Source organism: Phyllostomus hastatus, unplaced genomic scaffold, assembly GCF_019186645.2.
Source record: "Phyllostomus hastatus isolate PE091 unplaced genomic scaffold, TTU_PhHast_1.1 phas_contig_17, whole genome shotgun sequence".
In the NCBI taxonomy this organism is placed as follows: domain Eukaryota; kingdom Metazoa; phylum Chordata; class Mammalia; order Chiroptera; family Phyllostomidae; genus Phyllostomus; species Phyllostomus hastatus.
In genome coordinates this window covers 1,841,721-1,865,080 of record NW_025333664.1, presented here as the reverse complement: position 1 = coordinate 1,865,080, position 23,360 = coordinate 1,841,721, and the positions used below count along the sequence as shown (strand labels likewise).

At 52.7% G+C, this 23,360-nt stretch overlaps 3 protein-coding genes across 8 annotated transcripts in view; 1 reads left to right on the top strand and 2 right to left on the bottom strand.

Moving 5' to 3' along the window:
- Window positions 1-6,244, bottom strand: part of SYCP2 (synaptonemal complex protein 2) — a 52,950-nt gene extending 46,706 nt beyond the window's left edge. Inside the window, 6 exon segments of the mRNA XM_045833132.1 lie at window positions 446-470; window positions 766-870; window positions 1,653-1,781; window positions 2,630-2,773; window positions 4,534-4,594; window positions 6,114-6,244. Of these exon segments, the coding sequence (XP_045689088.1) occupies window positions 446-470; window positions 766-870; window positions 1,653-1,781; window positions 2,630-2,773; window positions 4,534-4,557 (427 nt within the window). The 5' untranslated portion in view covers window positions 4,558-4,594; window positions 6,114-6,244.
- A 5,448-nt stretch (window positions 6,245-11,692) lies between these two features.
- PPP1R3D (protein phosphatase 1 regulatory subunit 3D) lies at window positions 11,693-15,331 on the bottom strand. The gene is made up of 2 exons (XM_045832702.1): window positions 15,195-15,331; window positions 11,693-15,036 (listed from the first exon to the last, which is right to left on the bottom strand). The coding sequence occupies exon 2, from the start codon at window positions 14,811-14,813 to the stop codon at window positions 13,914-13,916; it is 900 nt and encodes a 299-aa protein (XP_045688658.1). The 5' UTR covers window positions 14,814-15,036; window positions 15,195-15,331; the 3' UTR covers window positions 11,693-13,913.
- On the top strand, window positions 15,279-23,147 carry FAM217B (family with sequence similarity 217 member B). 6 transcript variants are annotated; one of them, XM_045832695.1, is made up of 5 exons: window positions 15,279-15,410; window positions 16,788-16,883; window positions 17,308-17,419; window positions 17,524-17,609; window positions 19,032-23,147. In XM_045832695.1, the coding sequence occupies exons 2-5, from the start codon at window positions 16,864-16,866 to the stop codon at window positions 20,161-20,163; spliced, it is 1,350 nt and encodes a 449-aa protein (XP_045688651.1). In that variant the 5' UTR covers window positions 15,279-15,410; window positions 16,788-16,863; the 3' UTR covers window positions 20,164-23,147. The 6 variants fall into 6 exon arrangements, with proteins under 6 accessions (XP_045688651.1, XP_045688655.1, XP_045688652.1 ...); XM_045832696.1 differs by having other exon boundaries at window positions 15,351-15,410; window positions 16,769-16,883; XM_045832699.1 differs by lacking the exon at window positions 16,788-16,883 and having other exon boundaries at window positions 15,288-15,410.
- Window positions 23,148-23,360: the final 213 nt, after the last annotated feature.

Below are 23,360 nucleotides of genomic sequence, written 5' to 3'. Positions count from 1 at the left end.
ATTATCTGCATGAAAAGACATTTTCTAATGCAATATAAATAAAATTTCATCACAGATAAGCATCAACAAATGAACATTTGTAATCAATTTTGACAAAAGCAAAAACTAACTTTGCACCTGAATAGGTGAAATGTCATCTCCTCAAAAGAGTGCTGTTTTCCTTATTAGTATACCCACATTACAAAAACATTGTACTCAATCATTATGTTTTGAATTGCATCGATAAAATATTTGTGGAAATTTGTTTTCTTTCTTGTTATCCTCTATTTTTCTTGGCCCACAAAACTTAAAATATTTATTATCTGGCCCTTCACAGAAAAAGTGTATTGATCCCTGAATTAGATAATGAATTTCTAATATTAGGAAAACACTATGATAATTGCAAAATTATACTAAAACTCTAACTGCAAATTATTGTTCCACAGAAATAAAATGTTTATTATACCTTCATCATTGACGTCATATATGACCTGAAAAGTAAGTGAATAATATTTAATTTATAGTTTACTATCACATCATAAACCATTATAAATATTATCAAAATAACATTAAATTTGAACTCACCACATAATTATTTAACTTTTATATATTAACTAATTATTTAATTACACTACTCAGGATAAATGTTTTATACAATCTGAACAGGTTAATCCAACCAAGTCACAAACCAATCTTCCAGTGACTTTTAGGCTCAAGGCATATAGGACACATATTGTTTTTAAATAAACCCATGCTTCATAACATCAGTTAATCAATGGATTTTACCATCAAAAGATCAAGTAAGTCTTCTATCATATTTGTAAGAGCTTCATCTTTTGAATTTCCTCGACTCAGAAGTATCTCCTTGGATTTTTCAAACCAGGAAACCATGTAAAGAAAAATGTATATACTAATCACTTTGAATTCAATTGTGAGAATGTACTTATCTATCAGTATAAATAGTAATCCTTGGAATAAAGAAGTAGCAAAAATAAAAAAAGTCCAGTATTATATCAAAATAAATTTATGCTTTTAACCATCATTATTGTTCTGGGTTTTGGTAACTCACTATATTTTCCCATTGTTTAAATAGGAATGAAGTTAATCCTAATTCTAGGTATAGAAGACCTTTATTTCCCCCTTCAAATACCTAGTTCAAGTACACTCAAATAATAAGTGAAAATAAATTATCACAAGTTAGATTACTTTAGCATTGTTACTATGGGAAAATTTTTGGTATTTTTTATGTTCTATTAATTCTGATAGTTTGAGCGTAAATGACATCTCAGACACTGTTCTTGGCACTGGGTATATTGCAATGAAGAAAACAAATAAAACTCAATATCCTACATTCTAGCATGGCAGACGGACAATAAATATTACAAATTAATAAAGTCAAATAGTGACTAAGATAAGCTAAAGAGAAAATGAAGTAAGGGCCCTAAGGATCTCATGACCCTAAATTCACATGATTATCGAGGAGCCTGTGCACAGCTTCCTTGTGACCTTTATCTTTGTAACACCTGTTACAGGTTATACAGATAGTTACTTCATCTCAAAGTTTTACATGAACCCCCCATATTTATTTTCAACAGCTGGTACCATTTATCTTATTAGAAAGCACACCTGTAATCATATTTCCCTCACATGAACGTTACACATTCTATACTTATCTTTTGGACTAGTCCTTGTTTTATTAAAGTTAGAAGTCCAGCTTGCCCCAATATACTGATATTTCTGCCACATCTTCCAAAAGAAATGAAAATGATTGAAACAGTTTGGATATCCTTTCTATTAAGTTCCTAAAATGAAAAGCATACATTTAAACATCTGTTAACACAAAATAGCATGGAACTGGCATTGTGCTAGAAGCTTTATAATCCTCACACACCCTAAAAGTTAGCCATTATCATAATCTTCAAGAATAACAGACAAAAATGTGGTTTAAAAAATGCCTAAAGCCAGTGAATGACAAACTCAGTACAAAAATGCAGAGCTGTATACATTCAAGAAACTTTAGACTATGATGCAAAGTTAACCTTCCAGTTCTAGAAAGTTCCATGTATCTAAGATACAATAAGGCAAATCTCAAATACTGATTTTCAATAATCACATTTCTCACCTATGAAACTGCCTTACATATGATAAATCAAGTCCAAGGTTTTGGACAATTTTTTAAAAGTGTTTGTAAGCACCAAGCATTGTCCATAGAACATGAAGAATATGCTGATAGTTTATTAAAAATAGGTCCAGTTGTTCATTTATTTTTATGTTAGTGTTTCCATTACCATTTACTCCCCCACACCCTCCTCCACCCCAGTCACCACACTGCTGTCACGTCCATGAGTTCTTTCTCTCAAGAACAGATCCAGTTATTTAAACTCCAAACAGTTAACCTATTTTCCCCAAACAGTAACTCTGTGAACACAGCTATTTGTATATTGTATTTAGAAAATGGTCCAATATGCTATTTGGAGCTCATCAAATAAAAAATTAAGAAAAGGAAGTGGTAAAACAAGCACTTATTTATATAATTACAAGCAAGCTTGCCAAAGCTTTTTTTTCATGTCTTCCAATGGAATGCTTCTGCCTCAAAAAAAGACTGCTATATAAAGATTTTAACAATCATTCAACAAAAATAAATATTTACCCTGCATATAAGGTCATCCAACTTGTGGAAAAACTGTTTGCTGCATTTAATCTTCACATCTTCACAAATATCTATTTGTAAAAGTGTTTTCAAAGGTCTGAAATCATTTTTTCTTAAAGCATCATCAATGCATTTTTCCAACTGCTACAGAAATACAGATAATGGGCACATATATTGAATCAAAACCAAAATTAGTCACCTTAAGCAATCTAGTAATTTGAGAATTGTTTTCACATCAACATTCCCAGAAGGGCTTATATAATATTTTTTTAAAAACTGCCCACTCTTAAATTTGGAATAATGTAATTAATTAATTAAGTTTCTTTGACAAGACTCTATATAGGAAAAAAATATATTTTACTAATTTCTACCTCATGTCTTAAATTGGAAAGTCATTATTATGTTGAATTCAACAAAAATCTGTTAATGAAAGAAGTAAAATAAACTTTGTAGTAAATAATCGATAATACCATGGATAAAGCCTTAACATATCTACCAACTTCTTAATGAGGTTTAAATAGTAAAAAAGGAAAAAAGTTGCATAAAGACAGATAAAAGCACTATTTAGAAACTATACCAACCAGTATGACTTCAGCATTTATATATATAATGTATTATATTACAGGTGCACAGCCATGTGCCTCATAACGAGGTTTGGGTCAACAACGACCCCACACACGTATACAATGGTAGTCCTGTAAGATAATGTAGCCGAAGTGTCCCTGTTGCCTAGTGACATGGTAACCACTGTAACCTCATATGACAGGCAGCGCATATACACAAACCTACTACACTGCCAGTCATAAAGTTGCGGCACATGCAGTTACGCACAGGACACGGTACTTGATGATGGCAATAAACGACTACGTTACTGGTTTATGTATCTCCTGTACTATACTTACTGCCTTCGAGTACACTCTGTCTCCTTAGAGACGTCCGCTGTGAAACAGGGCACCCTCAGGCCTGCGGCAGCCTCACACGCCCCTGTTCACCGCATCTCCCGACTGCACCGTTTTCTCTCCGTCTGACCTCACCTCGGGTTGTCTGTGGGTTTATCGAGCCCGAGTGCACACGTCTGTCAAGTCTGCACCAGTGGTGCTGTAACACCCCACTCACCCACTGACTCGCTCAGACCCTGCAAGCTCCACTCAGTGTCTTTAGAGCTGTACAATTTCCCACCTTTTGTGCCATGTTTTCACAGCAACTTCTCTGTATTTGCATACACTAATACTTACCACTGTCTTATAACTGCCTTAAGCACTCAGTACAGCAACGTGCTGTAAGGTTGTGGCCTGGGAGCCCCAGGCGCGGGGCCACGTAGCCTAGGGTGTAGCAGGCCCTACCGTCCAGGTCTGTGTAAGTGCATGTGAGGTTCGCACAACGGAAGTGCCTAACGATGCCTCTCTCGGAAAGCATCATTAAGCAGTGCATGACTGTATAACCTTTATAAAATCTGCATCCCTAGTATTAATGTGAACATCATTAATAAGGAACTTTCATACTACAGTCAGATCACCAGGCTTGGGTGTGAACTGCACAGAAGTTAAATAGCTAAAACCTACTGTTTACCTAAATGAAATATCTTACAATTTTAAAGCTTGATACGATAATACCCAGGTATAAGTTTTACACATGATTCAGCGCACTATTCTTTTCATTGTAAAAGATATATAGCTATAGATATGTGTAATTAGCATCTATATTTTACATGCTTTTAATATAGATTTTAAAACAAACTATTGAAAAAATGAAAAGATAACATTTTAATTTAAATTATTCTCCTCTGTCCACTTCATGAAAACAAGAAAGCTTGTCTTTCCTAAAAATATAGCACTTAATGCCTGTAAATAAACACACAGTGACTTAGGAACTAAAATATTTGCTTTTGGTCCAGAACTACATACCTGGAGATCTGGTCTTATTGGCATTTTGACTTAATTTAAAGTGGCAGGTCAAAACAAACACCTATAAAAGAAAACATACACTTTCTGCATCTTATAGTCTGTTCTACATATTTACAGTTTACAAATCTTAATACTGTATGCATAAATAAGCACTGCTGCTTATTTTAAAAATATATATATAAAGTAGTGCCCTAGCTGGTGTGCCTCAGTGGATTGAGCGCAGGCCTGCAAGCCAAAAGGTCACCGGTTCGATTCCCAGTCAGGGCATATGCCTGGGTTGTGGGCCAGGTCCCCAGTTGGGGGTGTGCGAGAGGCAACCAATCAATGTTTCTCTTCCTCTCTTTCTCCTTCCCTCTGTGCTCTCTAAAAATAAATAAATAAAATCTTTTTTAAAAAAGTAGTGGGCTGACAACAGTTAAATAGCCAAGAATTTTCCCAAAGTAAATATAAATGTTCACAAATTAAAAGAGTCCAATGCATTGCAAGGAAGATAAATAAGAAAAAAGTATATCTAGACACATTGTGAGGACATTCCTGAACAAGAATAAAAGGGAAAATTTTAAGTCACCAGAGCAAAAACAAACAGAAGCATGCAAGTGATTCTCAAAATAGCTGATATTTTGAGAAGAGAAACAAAACATAAAAACCTTTAGCTAGAGGTACCAAGAAAAAGGAAGACCAGGGACACTAATAAAATTGTAAATGAAAGAGGAGACATCATCACAACTGATATCACAGGAACACATAGGAGCATAAGAAACTATAATGAATAATTATACTCCAACAAGTTGGACAGCCTAGAAGAAATGAAAACTACAAGAAACATCCAACCTATTAATACTGAATCGATCATAAAGTAATAGAAAACCTGAACAGACCAATTACAAAAGGAGATCAATTCAATAATCAAAAACCTCTCAGCAAATAAAAAGCTCATGACCAGATGGCTTCACTGGTGAATTCTGCCATACATTTAAAGAGCTACACCAATCCTTCTCCAACTCTTCCAAAAAAAAATAGAAGGAATATTTCCAATTTTTTAAGAAGCATCACTACCGTGATACCAGAGTCAGAGCAAGGATGCTACAAGAAAAGAAGTTACGAAGTTCAAGATGAAAAGTTACAAAGCACTGAAAGAAAAAAGTGAAAACTAGAATTTTATAGCCAGCAAAGATACTATTAAAAAATAAAGGGAAGAATCATCTCATTTGATACTAAAACACCACAAAGTCACGATTACTAAAAAAAGTATTAAGAATAGAAAATAGGCACAAGAATCGATAAAAAACAGAATTCAAGTGCATACCACCCAAGCACATATTGAAAGCTCATATGAGTAAGGTTTTTGCATATCAGAGGGGAAAAGCAAACTGGTTAATAAATGGTATGAGGAAATTAACTCACCACATGGAAAAAAATAAAATTAAACCTCTAACTCCCAGCATCCACAAAAATAAACTCTAGATGAATTAACTACCTAATGTAAAACGATAATGTTTAAGAACTATTAGAAGAAACTACAGGGGCATATCTCTCAGACTTTACAATATGGGAAGATGTAAGACATAAAATGCACAAACCATGAAAAGTAACAGGAAGTTTTTGGACATCACTGTCTCTCTTACACTCGCACATGCGCGACCTTGTTAAGCAGCACACAGGACTCTCCAGTCCCTCAGCCCCAGCACTGGGTACAGTCCAGCACGTCCTAGGCCCGTGAAGACGACCTTCACGCTCGTAACTCAGGCCACCCGGCCCCAGGGAGACACTCCCCACGCCTGTGCCTCTGAAAGAAGGGAACTGCAGTTAGCTACGCTGTTTTCTGTATTTCGTGTATGACAGAAATCTCCCCAAATAAAAACAAGCTTAAAGAATTTCAGGGGTGGAGGGAGCCTAAAACAATGCTGAGCAGGCTGGAGGTTGTGCCGACTCTGACGTTTTACTCTTCGCTTTGGAATGGAGCTGCAGTCGGAGCAGTCTAAGTGCTCTCGGGAAAGAGAAAAGGCAGTAATCAACTGTCAAATCCCTCCTCTGGCAGAGTTCACAATCGATTCTTGCATCAGGAAGAATTGCTTCTTAATAATGCCAAAGGTCCAATTTCTTTTCTTCCTATTCCAACTTGTGGCGCAGGAAGCACTAGCAACTTTGTGTTCAGTATTTGCAACAGTTGCACAGAGTGATTCAGGAATATTTGTAGTTCTAAGCAATTCCTATTATTCTATAATTTGTATCTATGTAAATCTAGACAAAACAGCATGAACATGATATGGACTCTTCAAAAAAATGGCAGCTAGATGGCAAGCAAACACTAGAATGGTGATTAAGCTTACTTTTATAAAAATATTTAACAAGCCCTGGCTGGTGTGGCTCAGTGGATTGAGCACCCACCTGAGAACCAAAGGGTACCTGGTTCAATTCCCAATCAGTGTACTTGCCTGGGTTGCAGGCCAGGTCCCGAGTAGGGGGCTCGCAAGAGGCAACCAAACGTTGATGTTTCTCTCCCTCTCTTTCTCCCTCCTTTCCTCTCCCTCTAAAAATAAAGAAATAAAATCTTTAAAATATTTAATAAGATTTACTTATTCAGCAACAAATAATTTTAGTGTTATTAAGACAATTTATATTAATGTTTAATAATAGTTTTTTACCTTAATTTTCAATCTTTTAATATTTTAGGGAATTTTTAAGAAAAACACTTTTGTGCTTATTTCATGTTTTGATACAAATATATTCAAGTTAGTATATTTTGAATGATCACATATCATTTTAATCCTTAAATCAGTCAATAGAACATAAAATAAGTAAAAGTCTTGATGACATATTCACTGATTTTGCTAAAATGAAAAAATTATGGTATACTAATTTCTGAACTATGTAAGTCATTATTTTATTACATATCCAAATTCACCAGTCCGTCAGCAAATATACATAAATGCATTCATTTTTCTTTGATATTTCTCCAACACTCGGTCATAAAAATAGCTTTACATATATTTTTTACTCTGAAGCAATGATGGTGTATTTATGAGACTGAAGACTAGAACACTTTATTTCGATTTTAAAACATTAAAATTTTAAACACACTGCATAAATGAGTGGAACAACAAATAGATGTCTCTCCCTTCCTCCATCTCTGAAATCAATAAATAAAAACAAAACTTAAAAAAACCAACTTAATGGCATTTTCGAAATGTGTCGACTAGATAGTACTCTTCGCCTAGAGCCAGTGGCTGTTGGCGCAGGCCCTCACCGCTGAAGGAGTCTGAATTCGAGTGTAGTTCTCAAAGCGCTCCGAGGCAAGAAGTATACAGCACAGGCGAATTACCCGTGGCCAAGAGGCACGTGGAGCTAAGGAGTTGGCTTAGTTTCTACGTCTACCCGTGCGCAAGAAGTCAGCAGAAGGAAAGGGGAGTTCCGTGTCTGCACGAGCAGGTCTCTCTGAGCGGGGAGAGCGAACAGTCCCGTCACCCCTCCCGCCCCACCCCGAAGGCTGAACTCCCCAGAGGCGAACACGTAGCACCCGTCCGTACTGTCCGTTCGAGGCGTCACACCTGCGCGACCCCAAGGGAAGGCTACCTCCAGGAGCAAACAAGCGACACGTTTATCTTCTCGCCGTCACGAGCTCACAAGCGTCCGCCCGAAGCCCCGAAGCACCGTGTCACGGCGCCAGGAACAGCGCGGGACGACGCAGGACACGCAGCACGGAGACATTTTTCCAGAGGGCCGGGCTTTGTGTCACCAGGCAGGGTCTGGGCTCGGGTCTGCTCGCAGGCAGAGCGGAGGACCGGCGCGAAGACGAACGTGCCCAGGCACGCGGAAGAGAGGCCGGGGTTTAAAAAGGCCTAAACAGCCTGGCGGATGGGGGAGGCACACTGTCCCTCGGGGGCTGAACGAATGCAAGCGGCGGCAGACCGACTCGAGGCCCCCGCTGCCGCCCTACACTTCCGCATGTAAATGAGAGGCCAACCCGGGGGAAGGGGAGGCGAGAAACAGCATCTTCTGTATCGGCGGAAATGTTAACGCACCTATTGAATAAGACACTTGTAATGCCCACCCCTGAAATTCAGCACTGAGGTCCATTTCATTTGTATCATTTTTCGGATACAGCAGGACTCAAACAGTGGAAAAGACGAGCCCAAGCAGACAAGCTCAGGCACAGGAAGACAGCGGGGGCAGGGGGCGGGGCCGAGGTAGGGGCGGGGCCGAGGTAAGGGCGGGGCCGAGGTAGGGGCGGGGCGGGGCGAGGCAAGGCATGGGGCGGGGGCGGGGCCGGGGTGAGGGCGGGGCGGGGCCGGCGTGGGGCGGGGCCGAGCAGGGGCGGGGTTGAGGCGGGGCGGGGCCGGCGTGGGGTGGGGTGGGGCGGAGCGGGGGCGGGACGGGGTTGAGGCGGGGTCGAGTTGAGGCGGGGGGCGGGGTGGGGCGGGGCCGGCGTGGGGTGGGGCCGAGCGGGGGCGGGGCAGGCGTTGGGGCGGGGGCCGGTGTCGGGCGGGGCCGGCGTGGTGTGGGGTGGGGCCGAGCGGGGGCGGGGCAGGCGTTGGGGCGGGGGCACTCAGTCTTTTCTCAAATGCGCGTCCCCCCGTTTCCAAAGCTACCCTGTGGGTAGCGGGGAAGGGGCCCTGGACCCGCCTTGGCCCTCCACCCTGACGCCACAACCACAAGCCCTGCCGAGCCGGCCCGCGCGGTTTAACCCGCGTGGCGGTTCCGGGCTACACCGCCCGGACACCGCGAGGGCTCGCGGCCTCGGTCGCCCCCGACCACGCCGCTCCTGACCGCCGTCGCCCCCGCCCAGGACACCGGGCGGAGCCGGCGCTGCGCGGACCGCCCCTCGTTTCCCCAGGCCCCCGCGTCTCGCGCGAAGCGCGCACCGTCCTCCGGACACCAGGCCGTGGCCCACTGCCTCAGGCCCGACGCCGCGCCGGCGGGGCCGTGCCCACCACGGCTCCTTCGCCGCGGGACCCGACAGCCAGCCCGCCTCCCTCCGGGCGCCCCGCCGCCAGAGGCGCCCCGCCCACGCGCCCGGCCCCACCTGCCGGCTCTCGGGGGGCATCCGCGGTAAGCCTCGAAGCCAACGATCGCCGGGCGTCGCGCCTCAGCGCCTCAGCCGCCGCGGCGGTATTTGAGCCGGCCGACTAAAGGTGGGAAGCGCTCGTCCAATCAGCGCCACGTGCGGCCCGCGCCGCGTCCAATCAGGGCGGCCGCCCGGCCGAGCCCCGCCCCCGCCCCGTGCCCTCGCGTGCGCAGGGCCGCACGAGGCCCGAGCCGAGGTGCCGCGGTGGGCGTGGCTCGGGTCCTCAGGAAAGTGGGCTTCCGGGTCCGGGACCCCACCCCAGCCCCACCCCTGCCTCCTGCCCGCCCCGCTGTGAAGGCCGCTCCCCCCCCCACGGCCCTGCCGCTAGGGGCGCCAGCGTTTCTTTCCCTCCCCCCCCCGCCCCCCGTGGTGCGAACGTGCCCCAGCGCCCCGGCTGGACGCCGGACGGAAGGACTGGTGGGCCCGAGGAGACCCCCGGGCTCTCCCCACGACCGCCTCGGAGGCCTGGACGGGGCGGAGTGACGCGGAGGCACCAGCCGAACCTGCGAGGATGCGAGGACCGTGCTCCCTTTACAGAGTTCCACGCTGCCGGCCAGCAGAGGGCAGCAGAGTCGCGCCCGGGCGGGTCCCGGCCGGCCGCAACGCCTAACCGCCGCAGCCCCGCCCCCGGCTTCCGGCCGGACACGCCCCCGTCAGTCAAGCTCCCGCCGGCCACGCCCCCTCCAGCCAACTGCCACGCCCGGGCCGGCCCTATCCCCGCCGGCTGCCGCTCCGCAAGGCCGTCGCCCCCGCGGCTCTGCTGCCGGGGTTTCCTAGAAACGGGTGCCGCCTCCTTCAACAGCCGGAACCCAAGACCCCTGGAGGAAATTAGACCGAGACCGCCTGGGCGTGGTACTTACCGGGTGGGATCGGCGGTGTATTCCAGGCTTTTTACAGTGTTTCCATCCAAACCACCCGTTTAAGTGATAAAAGCAAGGATGCTTGTTGCGTGAGATAGACGATCGGTTCAGAAATGGATGCAGCAGATACTCCAAAAATTAAAAATAGTGATTTCTCACCTTGCCTGCCACTTCGTAGTAGAGAGGTTAGTCCTTTTATTGTTTCACGGGTTCAAAAAGCACAGGAATTGTTTACATAAACATCACCGAACTATCTATCACAAGGAAGAAAAAAAAAGCCACTCATTTTTTTTAATTTGAATTGTTTTAAAATAGATTTTTAGGTGATGGTGTTAGCTGGGAAAAAAAAAACGTTATCATCATCAAAGCCCGTCTCGGGTGTAGGTTTCCATGCTGACTTTGCTGTCTGCCAGCTGCGGGATTTTAGGTGAATGGGTTAAACCCCTCTGAGCTCCACTCGCTTCAAACTAAGAAAAGTGGGGAGACTACCTACCAGGTGGTGCAATTTTCAGGATTAAATGAAATCCAATGCAGCACCCAGCACCGTGGGCAGGCAAACGAGAGAGGACACAATAAATGTTTGATTCCTCTCCCTGTGTGCAACAAGGCTTTATCCTCGAGTCCCAGTCGGGGCAGGCAGGTAGACACCAGCCACTCCACACACGGGACCCAAGACGCAGTGTAAAGGAACGACAACACTGTCCCACCCCCTGCCTTCCTCTGGCCGGGGTGTCCAACCTTTTGGCGTCTCTGGGCCACACTGGAGGAAGAGTTGTCTTGGGTCACCCATGAAATACATTGCAACAGGTCATCACACACAAAAAAACCCACCCCATGTTTTGAGGAAATGTACGCTGTTGTGTTGGGCCGCATGCATAGGCATCCTGAGCTGCGCGTGGACTGTGGGCTGCAGGTCGGACGCCCCTGCTAGAGTTTTTTTCACACCTGACTTGGCACCAGTGATGGTATTTCACTTTCTTAAAGACATAGGCACCTGTGCTACTGAAACTGAGGTACCAGCACACTATATACATATGTATGTCTCTCTATATTTATATACATATATAAATGTACATATACATGTATGCCTAATGTATATATAAATATTTGGCAAGGCACTAAATTTGACTGTTGTAGGATGAATAAGACTTAACTGTGAAATGATTTAAACAAGAGGTTTCTAATACCTTGTTTCTGTAATATGGAGACAAGAAAAACTCATTCCAGCTACCAATTTGAGCATATATAATTTAATTTTAGGCCTGGGTGAAATCATCTTAAATGGCAGACATTAAAATGTGTTTGGGGAGACAACAATTTTCACATTGCACTACAAAATGCGAACATCTAATCCACGTAACTGGGTTTCAGGGTGTGAAAGTTCTTGTTAAACTGAACCTGATAATACAAGGCAAGTGCATTTAAGCTTTTAAATTAAGAAATGTTGATGGTTTTAAAGGCACCCTGAGGTTCTCTTAATACTGGTGATACAATGTTTACTTTATACCCCACGAGCAGAACCTTTCTGGCGAGTGACTTTCACACGGATTGGAAGATTCCCTACGTGCCTTCCTTTATACAGCAGTACTTTGGCAGCTCTAAGCTCTGCGTGTGAATACTCAGGGTCATTGTCTCGCGCCCTGGGCCCGGGCCAAGGGCATAGCGTCCAGGGCTCTCACGGGCGTGCCAACCTAACTGGACAGCTCCTTACACAACAGGAAATGCAAGCAGGCCTCTCTCTCGCGCGCATGTCAATGCGGTGCCCTGAGCTGACAGCCGAAGGCTGCTCACCTCCATCGCAGCACTTGAAACCAAAATCCCGCATTCTCACATCGGAAGGCACTCCCTCCAGGTCAGAAAGCTTCCTCCTTGGACTTGTAAAGACACAAAAGTCGCCACCGCAAAAAACAACTTGGTCAAAAGGCAAAACGCATCCTCCTCACACCGACTGAAGAAATGTCAACGAGCGTTGAAAAATTTAGAGTTAACTCCTTGGTGACAGCTGTCACGAAACTGTACGCTGGCTCCGGCGGTATCATCGCTGAACCCCGCCAGTTGCGGGCCTTGCCCCCGGGGCTGGGTTTCCCCACATCAGCACCAGCACCTGCTGTCGGAGAAGACCACTGCTGAGCGCCCAGGGACAGCACCCGCCCCTTGCCGGCGGTTCGAAGTCGCTGTAGCTCTCTGCGGAGGACAACGGCCTCGGCTTCTCGGTTGGCGATTTTTTCTTTACAAAGGAAAAGCATTTAGCACTCTAAAACTGGGAAGCCAATCCAGACCATGTTAGACACTCCCTGACCTGAAGTCACAAATAAAGTTGGCAGGTAGCCGAGAAAACCAGGCGTGTATAAATGCCATTTAAAACCATTAAAAAGAATAAATATTTGTGATTTCTCTTTCCTTAGTGCTCTCTGGCTGTTGCTGAAAACACCTACATCTACTTGGTGCCGTGACTGCTGAAAGGTGCCCGCTGGGACCCCCTGACACTTAAGGAGACGCAAGAAGCCATCTGAATCATAAAAAGGTAATTGAAAAGGACACGGTTGCCTGAAAGTCCATAGAGTCGCCTGGAAATTTGAATAACTTGAGGCAGAGTTTCTCACCACGTTTAGGCAGTTCCAAACCGAACCAGAATGGCCCGGATCCATGCAGATACGTGTCACCCAGCCCGCACCAGAGAGACAGACACATGAAGCGAGAGACCTGCAGAGAAGGAAAGGTTTAAGCTGCTCCCTCTTTCTCGGCTGTGATGTAGGGGGCGCACAGCCTAACCAGGGCAGGCTGGAGGCCTCGGAATGGTTGTGTGATGACTGATGAGGCATAAATTTCCTGCCTATTAATAGTTTCCCACCGTGAGAGGTCCCCAGACACTGGCAGCACACGTGGTCTCAAGTTTTCCTCGTCCCAGAGCAGGAACGCCTCAAGGGACCGTGAAGGGGATCACACTGGGGCACAGATACGCAAGACCGATTTTTTCTTTTAGCTTATTAAATCCAGGATGTTCCCGAGAAGGCATCCGTTAGGAGTCAAAGTCCCAGCGTCACAATGATAATAAATAATAGCTACGTTCCCGGAGACCCAGGCACGACACGTGCAAAAGCGTCAGGCCTTACTAGCAGGAGCACGCAGGCCTGTCCCCCAAACCCAGCCGGAGCCCCTCCCAGAGAGCCCGTCGCTCCCCCGCATCTGCCGCCCAGCACCCCTCCCCCAGCGAGTTACACACTCCGCCCTCTGGCCACCTGAGGCTACTTTTTACACCAGGCGACACAGATATCTCGAGTAGACGACAGGATGGCCACCGTCAGGGAACCGTGCAGCAGGACGTGAGGTCAGACTTAGGTTTGGGGATGGGGTATATACAGGTCAGAGCCGCGGCCTCTTCCCCGAGGGCCCAGCTGGGCAGGCACCGCGGGCGCGGGCAGGGGGCAGAGGCGCCGGGCCCCAGGCCGCGCCGCTCAGATGAAGTGGATCCAGCTCTCTTCGCACTCCCCGCGGGGCATGTGCAGCTCGTGGTTGCGGCAGGTGAGGCTGTAGTCGCGGCCGCCGTTGTTGTCCCAGTGCTCGGCGCCGGCCACGCGGTAGCGCAGCGCGAAGTGCACGCGGGAGCCCAGAGCCAGCAGGAAGGGCGGCACCGGGAAGCCGAAGGCGAAGACGTCCTCCGTGCCCTCGGAGCCCGCGGGTCCGCGCCACCTGGCAACCGCCTCGTGCGTGCTGCGCCACTCGGAAAAGGTGTAGCGGACCGCCACCTGCTTCTCGAAGGCCACGTTGCGCACGCGCACCGTGCCACTGACGCCTAGGTCGGAGCAGGTGACGCGCTCCAGGCACACCAGCTGCCGCCCCAGGCGCTCGCCGAAGTCTGCGGCCTCGACGGGCGGCGGGAAGTCGGGCACCAGGCACTGCAGGGTGAACTCCAGGTCCTGGCGGCTGCAGCACAGATCCGAGTTGATGGCGAGCCGCGACAGCACGTGCAGAGGCACCGACGGGTCGTCGCCCGCGTTGAACACCTTGACTTGGGCCAGCTCCAGGCCCAGGGCGTCGGCGAAGCGCACACGGTGCTGCCGACTGCAGCCCCGACGGCACGCAGCGCCGGGGGCGCCCGCAGCCTTCTGGCGCCGCTCGGGCGAGCTGGGGAGCGAGTGCGCCCGCCGCTGGATGATGGGTCGCAGGCTGGGGTCGCAGCCTGACGGTGCGGACGGCGGCGGCGGCGCGCGTCCCGGGATCCCGGGGGGCCGGCAAGGCCGCCGCTGCGGGGCTGCGCTGCCGTCCAGGTCCGAGAGGCTGCTGAGGCTCCGCAGGGCGGTCTTCCGGGACCCCAGGGCGCGGGGCAAGTCTGCGGAGCCCGAGCCTGCGGACATGGCCCGGCCGGCCCCCGGGTGTAGGGGTAGGGGTCCGAGGGTCAGCCTCCGACCCCGCCTCCGCTACCCTGGCGGCGTCCGCGGCGGCGCTCAGAGGTCCCCGGCCGCCCGCCGGAACTGCAGCCTGGAGGAAGCCCTGGGGCCTGCTGCGCTCCCCGCTCCTCTGCCGCTGCGCCCCTCGGGCTCGCCCCCAGATCTCCCGTTGCTTGCCGCGGAACAGAGCCTGTTTCCCGAGAGATGAGAGCTGTCTCCAGGGCAAGCCTCTCGGGGCCGCCCGGAGAGCGCGGGGTGACACCTCCTCTCGCCTCCCAGAGGTTCTTACGGGGAGGCTGCGCCCGTGAGGCGGCCCCTCCCACCTCCCCGGTCCGCGACGTTACTTACGCGGCTGCAACTTGTTCGGATGCAACTTCCCGGTGAGCCTCCGCCCCGCCCCTCGTGACGCCGCCCGGGCGCGGGCTCGCGCGGGCCGGAGCGCAGGCGGGGAGCCCGGCCGGGCGCGCGCTCACAGCGGCGCGCAGCGGAACGGCCTCCCGCCCCGGCGGCGCCGGGAAGGAGGGCTGGCGGCCTCGTCACGTGTCCTCGGCGATCGAGAAACAGGTCTGATCAATTTCTGTCTGCGTCTGCCTGGCCCGCGCGCCTATCGATCGTAGATCGGTGTCTGCACAAACGGAAGACATGGAGAAATGCATGCTGCGGGTCCCCGGATTCCTGGGTTACGGGGGCGGGGCGGGGGGGTTGCGGGCGCAAAGACCGGCCTTTCCAGGGGCTGGTCCTCTGGCTCCTGTTGAGCCTCTAGGCCAGCCAGCTCCTTGGGCACGTGCACCGCCCGCAGGACCCTCGGTGGGACCGCGGAGCCCCGCCGCTGCGTAGGGAGGCGTCCTGTCCGCACATCACCCACAATGCTTTGCCGCCCCGGACCGCCAGCCCGGTCCGGGGGGTGAGGAAGCGGGGAGGGGCGGTGCTGCTCGGGCGCCTCTCCAGACGCCTGCGGGAGGGGAAGACGTGGGGACGAGAGTTAACACCCTGTGCTGGATCACGCAGCTACCCTTAATCTGCCTCTGGCGCTCGCTCGGGAAACAGACTTGCAGCCTTCTTCCGAGGCAAGCCCGAGCCACTGGGGAACCAAACTCGCGCTCGTTTTCCGCATCCTCAGGGCCTTGCAGGCGTGCATCCCGGTAATTTCGTGCAGAAAACCGAAGCCTAGGGAGCAGTGTGGGGCCGGGAATTCTAGAGGGTTCCCTTCTGCTGTCCGGAGCAGAAAGCAACCCAAACGGATGGAGGAGGGCTGGCAAAGAACGTTCTGTGCATCTAAAAATCAATCAGGCCTGCGGACGACGGCATAGTGCACCCACTGAGAGCGCCCGGACGGGATTTCTGACACCGTCATATGTCAACTGACTAAAAAGGCATACTGCTACTGTGGAAAGTAACACAGGAAGAAAATAAAAATCTTCCACATCCCACCTCTGTCTCATTTCAGGGGGAGGCAGGGGCTAGCCCCAAAGTCAGCATGCACTTTCAGATCCGGGCCCTGTTAGGCCACTCACAGTAGGAGGTATGAGTCAACAGGACTTGGAAAGGAGATAAGATGGGAGGTGCACCATTTATCTGTTTATAATCCGCTAATGGGTTGATGCAATGACAGTGGGAGTTGACAGGGAGTGTCCCCAACCCTGTCTGAGCTCCCGGAGAGCCACAGTCCTGCCCCTTTCCAGGCACCTTCTGCCCTGAGTTGTGAATGAGCGAAGGGCTGGATCCCGGCCCTTTGGAGCAACGCCTGCCCTGAGCCTGGCGGGCTTCCTCCGCGTGTCGCCTCCACGGGGACCGTGTGTGCGAGAGCCTAGTCACAGCCTGTCCGGTAGTGTGATCTCGTGTCCAAGGTCTGCTGTGCAAACAGAGCGGGCAAAACACAGCTGTGAACCGAAGGCCACCCCCCGACCCATCTTTTCACGCAGTGCAAATGCTTACAAACAGGCCAGTGAACACCAGCCTGGGTCTGGATGCAGGACCACGTGCGTTCAATGCTCACTGACTGTGCTGCTGTCCCCCGATGGGGCCGACACAGAGAAGGTTAGCCTGGGCCCTGGGCAAGGATCACAGGCAAATTCCGAATTTGTGAAGCGTTGTGTATTTTTAGAAACAAAGTGTTCCATATTTTTAGAAACCAACTCTTAGATACAGAGAACAAATGGATGGTTGCCAGGTGGAAGGGGAGCAGGGCGGGGGGATGGGCGAGAAGGGGAAAGGGATTAAGAAGCACAAACTACCAGTTATAAAGTTAGTCCCGAAGGTACAAAGCACAGCACACGGAGTACAGTCAACACAGCTGCAGTAACTGGGTATGGTGTCTAGGGGTACGGGCTTACTAGCGGTAATCACTGAGTCACATGAATGTCCAATCCCTTCGTTGTGCCCCTGGAGCTAATATAACAGTGCTGGTCGCCTGTACTCAAAAATGAGTTGAGAAAATACTTAACCGTTCTGTTGCTTGCAGTTCCGGTGGTAAGGAGCCCTTCCCAAATATAGGAGGAATAAAGAAGTTACTTCCGCAGCTGTCAGCACCTTCCAACGGGTTGAGCAAAAATATTTCAGACGCTGCAGAGAAGGTGATGTAACCTTTGCAGGAGGGCCTCCCTTAGATTTGCCCTGTTTTCTGTTTGTTTGCTTCATGAGTGCGTGTGGTATTTATTACTGCTTGTCTGCGTTTCAGACAATCCCTCCAACCCTAGACGATGACCAGCCATGTGACTTTCTCAAGAGAGGGAGTGGGGTGAATGAATCTCATCAGAAAAGCAGGTAAACAGTTTTCGTAGGGCTGCTTTTGTCTCGTAAAATCATGTTATCTCAGTCACGGGCTGACTGCGAGTGTCTGCGGGCGAGACACACACACACACACACACACACACACTTGTATTTTTATCTGGCAGAAAGGAGCGAGCCCGTGGTTTAAACATTGCTAGGGGGTGAAAGTTCCAGAGGCCGTCCCCGTGGCACTGTTAGCAGAATCACCCGTTGCAGGCGAGCCCCTGAATCATCCTGCTATGTCAGTTCCCTTTTCCCAAAAAAGGAAGCGGATTATAACGCCCACGGCCGCCCCGGGCAGCGAGAGGTAAACCCACACGCTCACCACGTCGGTGATGAGAGCTAAGCCCTGGCAGCTCCTCCCGCCGTTCCGCGGCATCTCGTGGGCAGCCGGCATGCGGTGGGCAACGATTGCACGTCCTCCCTGCTCATGACTCAAGAGGTAACACACTTTCAAACGTGCTCGTGTGGGCAGACGGCTGCGGGGGTTTCCAAAAAGCTGTTCAGCAGCCCTTTTTTTTCCTTTCTTTCTTTCTTTTTTCCTCCATCTGACTTGTCGGTCCCAGGGTATGGAGAGGTGTTATTAGTCTTAGTAAAAGGCCACGTCCTGGGTAAGTCCATGGAAAAGGAAATATTTCCAGTTCAGACACGAGCCCCTGCCTCCGACTGAGTCACCCGGAAAGAACGAGGCGAGGGAAGGGAAGCTCACAGGGCTGGGCGCCGCCCTCCACTCGCTGCTCCCTGGGCCAGCGCCAGCCCAGAGCTCCCGCTCATGCCGTGTCGCAGGACACCGCGCAGCTGCCCCTTTAAGGACAGTGGCCCCGAGCGTTTCCTGTGTGCAGACAGTCACTCGCTTTCGGTGGAGGGTACAGGTGGTACACGCCACCCTTTTTCGCGTTAGGGTTTCAGTTGGCCCCGGGTCACAGCGCCCCCTAGTGTGTGCTCTCAAACCCGCCTCTGACCTCTCGTGGACACGGCCCTGGAACCAGGCCCGTGAAAGCCAGCGGTGGGTTCCACTCGTGGATGTTGTCAACTACCGCTCAGCATCCCCAGAACAGGCTGAGGTCTCTCACAGATTCTTCCTCCCAGACCGGCGTTTCCAAAGCGCACACGGCGTGGCCTGGGGTGATCCCATGCGCACTTGAGGAAAGGTCCACGCCCTCCTCCGACGCTGGCGTTTGATGCAAAACAGCACCCCTGCCTGTACTTCCCGCACCTGCGCCAGCTGACGTGCTGTTTCTCAGCCGGGGCGCTGGGTGGACACAGCTCTGGAACGTGCAGGAACCGCTGGCTCTGGCGGGGCGCGAGGCCCTCCCCTTCCTGGCCCCAGGGCACCGCAGGGTCTGTTCCTGGGTCGGGGGCAGGCAGACCCGCCTTGGGCATAGGTACTAAGAATCGCAGTTTTGTTTCTCGCAGCGCTATGGATGCTGGCCCATCTTGGACTAAAGCGCCACGTGGGAAGGACTCTTCAGGAAAAGGGCAGAGTGAGCCCCGAGCCGCCCGCGTGCCCCCCGGACCCGAGAGCAGCGCCCCGGGGGTCTCCCGGCCGGCTGCGGAGGAGCCCGGAGGCGGCGTTTCCCCGGAAGGCAAAGCCGCGAGGAGCCCGCTGGGGGCCGCGGGGAGCAAGCTGTTTCTCGCCGTGCGGTCGATGGGCATCCTGAAAGGAGATGCGGACGAGGACAGCGCCAGCGACCTCTCCGACTCGGAGCGGATCCCCATCGCTCCCTCGCCGCGCACGCCTCCAGATCTCCGCCTGCGGGCGGAAGAAATTGACCCGGCCTGCTTCGATCTGGACCTTCACCCGGGTCAGGGCCACGCGAGGGCCCAGTACTGCTACCCGGACTTCCTCCCGCCCCGATGTAGCGCCTGGGACCTGCGGGGCATGGCCATGCTTGTGCACGCGGAGCGCAGGCCCGGCGCCGTGCCGCGCACGGGCGGGCTGCTGGGCAGGTTCGTGGACCGGCTGCTTCAGCTGGAATGGCTGCAGATCCAGACCGTCCAGGGCGAGAGGGCCAAGGGCGTCAAAGCCCGGCTGCCTGCTGCGCCCGGGGGCGCCCTGCAGAGCCCTGGGAGAGGTAAGCTCCCCGCAGGGGCTGCGTCCAGGCCCCCCCAGGACGGGGCTCCCAAGCCGGGCCCCGCGCGAAAGAAAGGCCTTCCCCGCACACAGGGCGTGCCGGCGTGCTACCCCTTCGAGACTCCCCCCAGGCCCCTGGAGGCGCTGAGCGGCAGCAGGCTGGGCTCTCAGAAGCAAACCCTGGACGCTCGGACCGAGGAGAAGAAGAAGTGCACCAGGAGCCTCCGGCCGCCGCGCTGGCACCCGGCGGGCGGGGACGGCAGCCTCGCCGTGGAGAGCAGCGGCAACCTCCGCACCCCCAGGCCGTCCGCCCCGGCGCCGGACGCCGCCGACGCCCGCAGGGCCGCCAAGCCGCAGGCGCACGCGCATCTGAAGAAGAAGGGACACGCCAACAGCTGCGGCCACGCCTCCCTGTCCGGGGAGAAGAAACTCAAGACGAACGGAGCAAAGCAAAACACACATAAACTCAAATAACGTCCGGGACGGCGGGCTGCGGAGGCCCGCGGCGGCCTACGCACTAGAGCGAGCTGCTCCCGACGCGCCGACGCTGTGAACTTAGGAGATGTTAGGACAGCCGCCCTGCGAGGACGAGGAGTCCCTGGTCCTGCAGGCCACCCGGCCCCACCCGGCTATTTTCCCAAACAGGCGTCTTGCGGGAAGACCCCGTTCGCCGTCGCAAGCGAATGGCAGCCCTTTGGGTACACATTAGCCGAGGTCCGCGCCATGTGAAGGAACAACTCCCCGGGGGAGCGTCGCCCCCACGGAACCAGAAGGCGCGTGGAGAACAGTGTGGGGGGCGCTCGGCTCCCTCCCGCTTTCCCTGTCCCCGCGCGTGGGGAGCAGCCCAGCAGCTCTCACGGGCGGGCGGGCGCTCCGCCTCCGAGGTGGGCGGCCTCTGGTGTCCGACCCTCAGGGGCCCTTGGAGCCTCTGCCCAACTCTGGGTCCCAGGAGCTGGGCCCCTCTTCAAGTCGGGGAGTGCGCATCTGGAGCCAAGTCTCTTATCACGGAGCCACCTGCTGTACAGAGGCCGCGGCATCCAGTGTTTTCATACACTTTCTCTGACGTGGGCTTGAAAAGAAGTAAAAAGGGGCATCTTCAGTTTACGGCTGGCGGCTCTCCGTGTCCTCTAAGCTGAGGACAAACGCGTGCGGCCTGTCGGGCGGGGGCGTCTGTGGGGTGAGGGGGCACTGCCACCGTCTGGTGGGGCAGCATGGGGTCCGTGCGTCCCAGCCCCCCCCCCCCCCCAGGCGCCCGGGAACACCGCTGGGTGGAGTTCGCAAACGAAGGGCCCGAGCCGTAGAGACGCTTGGGGCCTCTCTGAATGGAGCCGTCACCACATCACCGCGTTGGGGCCTGCATCCCGCGGCCTGGGGCCAGAACGGCGGTCTTCCCAGTTTGCCAGTTTGCGGGAGCAGGACCCCAGAGCCTCGCTGGGGGCGGGCTGGGCAGCGGAAGCGCGTGAAGCTCCTGCCTGTCTCCTGGCCGGCCTGGGGCTTCCTGCCGCCCCTGAGGTCTCCCCCTGTCGCTGCAGCTAAGAAACGTGCAGCCGCCCCGGGCCGTGCCGGCACCTTCTGCCGGCATTCTCGGAACAGCTCCACAGCCTTCGTTGGACTGCTGCTTGCTGTACAGTGTGTTGCAATGACGTAGCCGACCGTCCCCCTGTAAAGGATTATCCTGTTTTCTATTGTTTTATACAACGTGTTTCTCTTGTTTTCAACGCTGGGGGCGGAGGAGAAACGTGGCACTTCTCACCTGAACATTCGTCACAGCTTGCGGACGTGTCACCCAGCAGCAGTCAGCGTCATCCGGGGCACTGTGTGAGTGACGGCGTAAGGACAAGATACATGTACTTAGAGCCGTGGGCCGGCGTTAACTATTCAGATCCTGTGTTGAAACCTGGCTTCCGGCCACATGAAACAACGCGTAAACCGTGGCCGGCAGCCCTTCCCTCCCCAGACTCTGCCTTCAGGAACGTGCAGGGCCTGTCCTTCGCCCTGCACCCCCCCAGCCCGCCCAGCGGGGGGCAGCATGCTCTTGCCCGAGTCCCACACCTCCCCGTGGGGACGAAGGCTGGACGTCTGTGTGCGGCACTTCCATCGTCCCCAGGGTGGCACCCTTCATTCCCGGTATGGGAGCTGTGTGAGCTGTGTTCTAGAAGCGCAGGGCCGCTCTACTTACCTCCCCGCGCACCCCCGTGGCACCCCGCCTGTCCAGGGCCACCTGCTGCTTGTGAGCGCGGGCGGGTTAGCCCTTCCTGCGTGCCGGCAGCGAGCCCCGATTCCTCCTCTGCCAGACTTCCACCCAGCTCTTCAGGAGTTTCACCCATCCGTGTGGGCGCTCTCGGGGCCCCTGCAGGGTGAGGCCCACGTGGTTGGCTTTGCTGGCCTCGTGTGCGTCTGAGCTGATGGCCACGATGCGTAAGAGATTCAGAGCTAACGGCGCGAATGTTACATTGGTCCCTTGCTCTCAAATCGGAGGGTGTTGCTTCATTTGGGGATTAGTCATGAGGTCGCGCGGCAAGGCAGTGTGTAAAGCCTGGAGAAGTGACTTTGCTCGCCTGGGCTCTTCCTCAGGCCGATGGTTTACTTTTACCCATGTCACTGTGACGGGCTCAGGCCCACCAGGGGCGCACGCGCAGTCTCGGCGTGGTGACTCGAGAAGTGTTGTGACTCGGTGTTGTGGCTTCCCAGGTGGATGGTGTTGGAAAGTGAAGCCGTGAGCTCATCCAGCTCACGTCCAGGCCACTGAGCCTCTTGCCAACCTGGCGACAGAGGCCGCTGTGTTTCTGAGAAGTGCCTCCCTTTTCTGGGGAGCTGTTTACCTACGAGGTGCATTTAAACTGAGGGAAACAGCCCAAAGTGTGAAGAAGTAACGACCAAGAAAATTCAGAGAGTGGAAGAAGAACACCAGCCTTGGAATCAGTGAGTGGGGAAAGTTTTAAACATGCACGAAAGTGGACTACAGATCTCTGCCAGTGTTATCTGCGGCTGTTTAGGCCTGGGCTGTTCCTGCAGACTTGACGCACTAAACTGGCCGAAGGGTTATAACAGCTTGGCGGGGCGGGGGGGGTGACATCGGGGGCCTCAGACGGAAAGGCAGAGGCCGTCGCCAGCCCCATGGAAGCCAGCGGCCAAAGGGAAGATGGTCCGTGGGGCCCTCAGGCCTGGGAGGCTAGTTCCCAAAGAGACTAAGAATCCCTCCTTCCACGATGCACTAGGTACTCCCTCCTTCCGCTTTCCTTCATGCTCGCGTCCTTGCCCAGTTACACGAAAGCAAAACTCTCGGCGGGGGTGTGTTTCGAGGTGGCAGAGCGGCACTATTTATGATTTATTTATTCACAAACGTGTGCGGAGCCCCATTCCGAACGGCCCGAAAGCACGCAGTGTGTTGTTCGCTGTGCGCTGGGGGGACCACTCCCGCGCGCTCGGTTCCGTGTGCAATAAAACCGAAGCCTCGACCGAGTCTGTGTGCACCTGCGGCGTCCCTTCCTCGAGACCGACCTCGGGCGGCGGGAAGGCGCCCGTTCCTGGTTCTGCGTGGCTTCTCACGCTGTTCCCCCCAGGGTCTGTCTGTCCGTCTCCCCGGTTCGACCGCAGAAGGGCCGGGGAGGACACTCCGTGCCAGCTCCTTTCTGAACCTGGAGCGACGCCCCCGCGCCAGGGCGGGCTGT